Source organism: Pimephales promelas, chromosome 1 (genome assembly GCF_988280905.1).
Source record: "Pimephales promelas chromosome 1, fPimPro1.hap1.1, whole genome shotgun sequence".
In the NCBI taxonomy this organism is placed as follows: Eukaryota; Metazoa; Chordata; class Actinopteri; order Cypriniformes; family Leuciscidae; genus Pimephales; species Pimephales promelas.
Genome location: NC_142769.1, coordinates 22,601,964 through 22,610,566, shown reverse-complemented (window position 1 = coordinate 22,610,566; position 8,603 = coordinate 22,601,964). Strand labels below are relative to the sequence as shown.

At 39.4% G+C, this 8,603-nt stretch overlaps 1 protein-coding gene across 1 annotated transcript; it reads right to left on the bottom strand.

Moving 5' to 3' along the window:
* Positions 1–3,431: 3,431 nt before the first annotated feature.
* fjx1 (four-jointed box kinase 1) lies at positions 3,432–5,343 on the bottom strand. The gene has a single exon (XM_039654381.2). It carries the CDS (start codon positions 5,036–5,038, stop codon positions 3,851–3,853), a length of 1,188 nt encoding a protein of 395 aa, XP_039510315.2. The 5' UTR covers positions 5,039–5,343; the 3' UTR covers positions 3,432–3,850.
* Between the last annotated feature and the right edge of the window lie 3,260 nt (positions 5,344–8,603).

Sequence of the window (8,603 nt, the reverse complement as noted above, 5' to 3'; positions counted from 1 at the left end):
TTCAATGATTTGAGGACGAGCTCCCCCGGCCCTGAATTGTCAAAAGACCTCTCAAAATGCTGGCTCTGGATGCGAAAAACGCAGAAAATCGAACCCGATCCGATTAATTTTATGACGGAAAAATTAATGGCCTTGTTTTTTGCAATCTTCTGTCACGTTTCCTTTTTCGTTCAAGTCTGGCCTTTTTTTGCGAGGAGGATGCATTCTCCTGTGACTCTGCATATGGTCCGCCATTACAAATTATAGAGCAAAAGAGCAATCAGCAATCATAGGAGTGCAATGCAGCCGTTTAAACTTGCAGGGAATGCGCCTCTCAATGTGACGTGACGATGGCTCTGAGTCAGAACGAAAACGCGTTGTGGAAACGCGTTTGGCTGGTGGTACTTTTTGACCCTCTCTGCTATTATAGTTTTTCAAGATGGCGGAACGGACATGGAAGCCTCCGTGAACCTACCCGTCCCATGTACATAAAGATAATAAATTCTTCATTTACGAGGATAAGTCAGATAATTTGAAGAGTATTTGTACACCATTGAAGACATATTTATGAATAAAAATATTGATTTCAGATTATAAAATACCTAAAAATCTACACAGAGTCCCTTTAAAAAGACATCTAACTGTAGCCTGGCATGCCAGACCTGGGAATTCTCTCTGCATGCAATTGGATAGCGCTACAACCAATCAGAGCAATGAAGAAGGTGACGACTGATGGTGCGTTCTATTATTTATCCATCTCGGAGATCCGAATCGGAAGACAGACGTTACCTAGCAACACGCCCCCTTTCCTCGGATTTCAATGATTCAGTTTCGGAATTCAAGATGGCTGCGCCCTGTGTGACTTGTAAGTATGAATTGTTTTCATACAATCACTTGTACTGTAGGTATGGGAATCGGTTGTTTTGAGCGCAATTACTAACGTTGCTAGCATTGCTAACAGAAGATTAACATGAAAAACATGAAATAAAGTGAATGCTACCATTACAACAGCTTTCTGGGTGGCGTCTATTTTTTTCTCTGACTCGGACGTGCAAAACATAAAACAAAACACTTGATGTGTGGACGTGCCTTCCCCACCAGCGGAGCAAGTTGATATATTAAACTTTTACCGTATCCAGTCGGAATTTTATTTATTTTATTTTTTTTTTAAATGACTCAAGAGCCGTTCTTTGTTCTGTTTTCAAAGAAAAGCTTAAGTTAAAATCATCCAGAGTAGTGGTCAGTGAACCGTCGCAACTCTGTCGTCATTATGTTAAGCCCGCCCGCCGACTCTATACACTATGTGATTGGCCTGACCAGAGTTTGGTTTTTCCAGCTAAAACGTCTATGGAAAGTTGCTAGACCACACTGGCTGCGAAATAATTTTTGCTGCCGCTAGGGTGCATCTATTTCTAGGCTAAACTAACTGTCCACAAACTTTTAAATGATGGTGTACATTTATAAAATTTTATTTTTTACTAATGTCTTCAAAAGAGCCACCTTCATCACAGCGTACAACATCAGAATCCCACAGAAAGAGTTTAAAGACTTACACAACAACAATGTACTAAAAACCAAACCAAATTTTTTTTTCTTGGGATTTTTCGCATACAGGCAACGGTATTGTAAAAATGATCTCCGTTCACACGGATCTGTGAAAACATGCATGCCAGGTCAGTAGTTGGCGATGTCACTATAAAACACTACACGCCTTTTGACTATTAAACATGTAAAATGCTTGACGTCATCTTTTTTTACAAATTCTAATTTTTGTAGTTTACACGGAGACGTAAACAAAATCGTTTTTACCACTTGCATTTTGAAATCCGTTTCTTAAAAGTTTGCGTTTTCAGGTCCCTAAAACTCTGTTGTCGTGTAAATGACATTTGAAATTGGTATAATTCAGTATATTACTGCTGTAATTTATGATCTGTAAACTGTAAGAATAAACATATTTAGCTGAGGTGGCGGTGTGTGTTTGACATGAAAACTGACTGATAGGGCAGGTGGCTGATCTGGTATTAACATTCCCCTCTAGTTAACCTCTGACCTTCATTTAACCACTTCTATGTTCCTCCAACTAGCTATATATAAGCTACAGTATGCTCCAAGTCACACCAACATGAAATATTTAAAAGATATGTGGCAAGAACAAGAATTTAAAAGGCTCACTTTGTTGTTAGTGTTCCTGATCCCAAAGCAGTCAAGATAAAACAGCCTAGAGGCTATGAGTGATGTTGATGAAAGCTACAAATGCATTTGAAACCAAATCCCCCTCAACACAAGCCATGAAAGGACTGAGAGTCTATAGGGAAATGCAGGAATGTACTGTCTGAGATACCATTTTTGTTTTTATTCAAACCGCTCTCTCAATTCTTGCACCTTTTGACGAGAATCTTATGCTCTCATGAAAGTGTGCTCTAAGTTTTTACTTTAATATTTAGTGACAGTTCACCCTGCCTCTGTCACATCAGATTCATGGGATGAAGCTGAACACAGTTGACAGATTTAAAAATATATGAATACAAATATTAGAGACAGGGAAGAAATATTTTGATGTATGTATTTATTATTCATGTCTGCCAATAAAAATGTGTGCAAATAAACTAAAAGTATAACTCTAAACTGAGAAAAGAGTGCATGTTATTGTTTTGCAGGGAGGGGTTCATAAAGCACATCAATCCTGCAGATCAGTCAAATAGTAGAATATTTCTGTCCCAGCATTCATAAGCAGCAGTGGGCAGTCATAAATTATTCTTTCTGGCTGAACTGATGGGGATGTAAAACTGAAATTTACTTCTAATGGACCTACAAATTTTGCACACAATGGGACGAAGCAAAGACTGACATTTTTGAAAAACGTCTAGGTTACGACTGTAACCATGGTTCCATGAGAAGGGAAAGAGACGTTGGGAACGTGGCATTGAGTTCCCTCAAAAAGGGAACTCAATTTGTTCACTAAAAGAAATAAAATGCATTGAATATGTTAAATGTTGTGCACTTTCCTTGTGTTGCAACTCACCAGATGTGATTTGTCTGACATTTAAATAACAAAGCAAGGAATGCAAAAAAAAAAAAAAAAGTGCTGCACGGGGTGTGAATCCCTTATCTCAGTGCTCTTTGAATGAAAAAAGAAAAAAAGATTTTCCAAGGCACTTGAATAATGTTGAAAAAGTTTTTAATTCATCATGGCTTTTAAAACTGGTGACAGTGCACACCTACGCGTTACGGCTACAAGCCTTCGTCAGTGTGTGAGTCTATTCAATTCCTTTAGAAATGCATTTACACAATTTAGGGAAAGTTTCTTCCCCTTGACACATGCTAATTTAAGTCAGTGCAAAAAAAAAAAAAAAAAAAATGCTACAACACTTCCCCAACCCTGCAGCTAACAGCTAAAATTTCACACAGGCTGAAACCTGAAAGGAAAACGAAGATACACTTTTTTTTAAAAAAAAAACTGCAAGTAAGATTAATCTTTTTATTATTATTAATCTTACAAAATGGACCCTCATGAAGAAGAAGAAACATCTAAAACCAGCTTTGCCTGGCCAAACTGGTGTTCTGGTCTCCTGGTCTTATCAGCTGAAAAATGCTCCAAATCCTCCTAAAACCAACCAAAAAGAGCAGCCTGGAAAACCAACACACTAGCAAAAGCTGGTTTAAGATGTTTGTTTGTTTGTTTTTCAGCAGGAGAGGTGTATCAGCCCCTCGACAATATAGTCCAATTCTGTCACGTTATTCATTAAATCTACAAAACAGTAGGCTACATTGGAATGACACATATGATGAAGTTAACAGTACAGTCAGCAACGAATATTAATAGAGTAATGTGTAGCACCTATAGAAAAACTTGAGATGAGCACCCAGATGTCTACATGATTTCCGTGCACTTCTTAATATGTTTGTAAACAGCATCAATCCTGTTCTGCAATGTAAGCGCGTGCTCTTCGGACAGAGAGCCCAGCTCGCGCGCCAACGGTTCCCTCACGCGGTACAGTTCACACAGCAGCTTTGCGCTGTTTCCAGAGCGCTTCATCTCAGATATTCGCCGGACTGTACTTCTCCGAAATATACACGACGAACTTAGCAGTAGTGTGTGATATCGTTCCCATAGGTCAAGCACCCTGTATCCGTGAATAAGCCCTGCCTCATTATCAATAAAAAGCAAATGTCCACTGACTGTTTTGAGAAGGTTATTAGTTGTCCTCTCCATTACGCGCGCGTCCCATTGGAGACTGAAAATGTGACTGACAATTCGATCAAAGTTGGCTGTTAAATAATCAAATAAGATTAGATCACTCCACTGCGTTAATTCAACGAGATATGTTAGAGTCATGTTCGATATAGTCTCGGCAGAGAGGTGAAGACTGTCTTGCTGTTTTCGTAAATGTAATGGAATAAACACTCCAGTGACATTTGGGATGAACTCCGTGAGAGACACAATGGCATTTGGCGACCATTCTAACGCCTCGATATTTTCTCGCACACTTGTCCACTGCTCACTCGACAGGTTCAGTTTGGAAAGCGCCAAGGGTGGAAGGTTGGAAATCCCAAGCAGTTCAGCCAGATAATAAGAGAGGGTTTCGCCCAGCACTTGATCTGCGTCGATGCCGTATCGCACGCATGCTCTCGTGCCGTCGGCGAAGGTCGCGAGGCGGTTTGTTGGTCTGCCGCAGCCCGCTTCCAGCACAACCACCCGAGCGTACCGAACATGATCTCTCCACTTCCTCTCGTGCTCCACGTCAAAAACACGAGTGGAGAGACCTTCCAGCCACGCGCTCCAGAAGACCCGGTGCTCGATCACGTTATCCAAAGGGGAGCGCGTACGAAAACTTTTACCGTCTTGCAACCCTGCGTTCCATGGCGCGTGTCTTTCAGAGACATTTACCTGCTCGTTTGTAAACGAGAGCACGACGCCAGAGCCTCGCTCAGTGGGTTGTTGGACAAAAACCGACCAAAAATACAACTTAACATTTCCTATCCAGGTAACTATTCCAAGCCACATACAAAGTGACGCGCATAATTTCACCTTGCCGGCTTTCATGATTTCAAAACGCATTTTTTTCGCTTTACCTTGACATCTTCTTACATGAGTCTGGTTGAAATATAATCATCATGAATTCTCCTCTCCCGTACGGTGTTCCTCTCCTCCCGAACTCTTTCTGTGTTCAGTACAGCTTCAACCGCATGGACGCGAACCATGTGACCACCAGATCATTAGACTTGACAAATGTCGTTTCAGATTTCTCTGGGGGCAATGAGACTGACGAATATAAAATGTTTCAACTTTTCTGATTAATGCACCGGTAACTATTCGGATTGGTTACAAACTTGTTTTTCAACGTTAGCTGCAGTATTTGTTTACACAGGGAGTAAACACTTCAGACATAGGTCTCTATCTAGCGACGTATCCGTTTCATGGCGTGATTAGTTGGCGGGTTGTTACTTAAAGGTGCACACTTTTTCTAATTAAGAAGTTTATATAAAAAAATGAACAGCACTTTTCAGAAATATTATTTAAATTATGCAGATGTACACTCATCTGAGCTGAAGATTAATGTCATAACCCATCAAAATAAGCTTTTTTATTTGACATGAATTGGGTGCAGCCCTCAAATGTTGGCCTATCACCATATTGACTTCACATGACCAGTGACATAGTTTAAAAAGTTATGTGCCCTTCAAGTGAAGTTGGAAATATATTAATTAAAAGTTGCAAGCACATGAATGACCAAGCAAAGTCATTGTGGGAAAAATGGAATTCTAAATGACACACAAGTTTGTCTTATCATATCGTATCATATCATAGTATTCATTCCAGTGTCATCCACTTCCAGATATTGTATTGCAAACTGGTATTTGTCATTATATTTTTTCATTTATTATCATAATCGTAAACACACTGGTTTGTAGGGAAAATGTGTTATTCTTCTAGTTACCTAGCTGCTAACTGAAGTCTTGCACATTCACAAAAAATAACTTGCATCCACATTGCAAAATAAAGTGGATATATATGGAGAACAGTAAGCAAAAAGCAAGACTGTAGTCAATATTGTAAAATTAATCACTCAACTTTCACAGTTTGCTTTACAAAAACATTTAGTTGTGATAGCTTCTATTTATTTTACATTGTAGTTATTTGATTGTTTTTTTTTTCCAATTTGAATACGGCACGTTGTAAAGTAATTAATTGTTTAATTTATATAGTGCACTCAGCCAGTGCTCAAGGCAAACATAAAAATGCATCTAAACAAACCAACACTCTATAAAAGTCCATAAAATAGGGCACCATGTGCACAACGCGTGTTAATATGGAGTTTCCCATATTGATATTTTACAGGTGTTTTACTCCATATATTGAAAATACATTCAATACGCTGTGTCTTAGAGTTAAAGAAAATGGCAAATTATCATGAATAATGTCCTGGCAGAAAATTACCAGTGCCTTTTCTGTTTTTTTACAGTGGAAAAAATCAGATAATGTAACAACAAACATACAGTGTAGTGTAAATACAATAGTCACAACATTACTACTGAGTTAACAGGATAGTGTGATGGTATGGATCAATATGCGATCCACCAGTCAGTCCAAACACAGTGAGTTTGAAAGGAAAAATAAATGTCCAAACAAGCCTTCCTTGCTAGAGTCATGAGACAATCTGCAGCTCTCACACCACAGATTGGGAATAAATGTCGGAACATCAAGCGCCAAGCATAAACACATGATGGTCACAGTTGCCACACTGCAAAATACATCCAACTCAAATTCACACAGACCAGTGGATTGTGACGGGAAGTCATGTACCAGCACACACTAACAACATGTACAAAATGGCTGAGATTGACTCCAAGAATGATAACTACATAGATGTGTAGTATATTGAAAAGTAACAAAAGATAAAATCTTAAGGTTATGAAGAGGCAGCAGTAAGTAAACAAACGTCATGCATCCCTTCCAGTAGGTGTCAGTATAAAATTAAAGAACACTGGTAGTATTGGAACAAGTAAGAGCCATCTGAATGTAAAAACTTACTGAATGCATCTTTAAATAACACATTATTGATATTTCTAAAATATTTCTAGCATTTAAAGACCAATGCTGGTGTCTTTTAAAACTGGTTTGGTGAGGTAACAGCAAGACATTGTTTTGACTTGTTACTTGAATGCTCTACCAGACATTCAGCTGGTCAGCTGGTGTTTTCAAAATGTCTGGCATGGAGCATGAAAAGCTGCAGGTGTTGTGCCTATATCCTCTCCCTGCCATCATTCTGTCACTCTTCTGGTGAAAGCGCGCACACTGATGTTGTAGCTTTGCCCCTGCTGGGAAGACTAGGATATGTTGTGATAGTCTGTTGGTCTAGAATGGGATGTTGGTATAGTGGAACATAGCCTGACCAAAACAAAAACACAGAACTGTTACCTGTGTAAAGTTCTGCATTAAATAAAAGATTGAAATACATGTAATGTTAAGAACAGCGAGTTCAGCGAGTTCACATACCGCAATTATTCTGTAAAACCTTATTGCTTTGGTGTATGCACTCAAGATAACAAATATGCACTGTCAATGAAAACTAATCAAGCCTACGTATCTGTATGGAGATGTTGTGTTGGATAATGGCTAGCTAGCAGCGGTGACTGACAAGGGGGTCTGTCTTTTACTGGTGTTTTTTTTTTTTTTTCATCCTGGCCAATTTGTCTGAAAGGATATTGGTTCAGAAACAGGTACCTTACATCGCTAATTCAGTTAGCTGGATTTGATTGTTGGCGATTTGGCATGATCTTGGATTGTTTGGTTCTTCAACGCTCATCCTGGACTTGCTGTCATAGCAATAGGTGCGTAAACTTGAACCTGCTCGCGATCAGGCTTATTTCAGGTTAACGGGATTAGATTGCTGCTTTATAAGCGGAGGTGATCCGGGAAGTCCTTTAGCGCAGCGCGAAAGTGTAGGCTACATTTTGAGAGATCAGTTTTGTCGTGATTTGTGAGAGTGTCATTTGCATCATTTATTTGTTGGAACAACACATTTAATGTTCAACTCGTCGGAATTGGGATTTAACAACAGCACAAACTGTGTGCATTTCCCAGAAATTATTTGCGAGTGATGCTTTGCTTCACAATATTGGAGATACAGTGAACTTTGTAAAAAGTGCTGCCTGTCGTGCCATTTAGGGTTTTTTTTTGTGGTATTTCCAGACCCAAAGGTTGTATATTATAAATGAGAATCATGCAATTATGACCTTGCCAATAATGATTTATGGTAGCCTTTGTTTCAGGCTTCATCAAGGCCTCAATAGCCCCTTTTCCAACAAAGCATTTTGAGAGCCGGTTCGGAGCCGGTGCCTGCATGCGAACCGGTTCTTTGTGTTTCGACAGCCAAAGAACCGTTTCTCGGCCGGGAAAACTGGTTCCAAAACGGCACCAACTCTTTGCTGGACTAGAACCATTCTTTTACCACGTCATGCTTACGTCGGGGGCTGGGGTGGGTTTAGATGTGTTCTAAATATCTTTTCTGACCATCGCAAAGCCAGGAGAAACATTTGCAGAAACACAATGGAAGTTGGTGCAACCGTTTCTATTTTTTTTCTTTTAAACATTATAAGCAAAGAAGAAAACAGTCACAATA

What these genes read in the sequence shown, in the direction of transcription:
- fjx1 (XM_039654381.2), bottom strand. Translation starts at nt 5,038, where the DNA reads ATGCGTTTTGAAATCATGAAAGCCGGCAAGGTGAAATTATGCGCGTCA.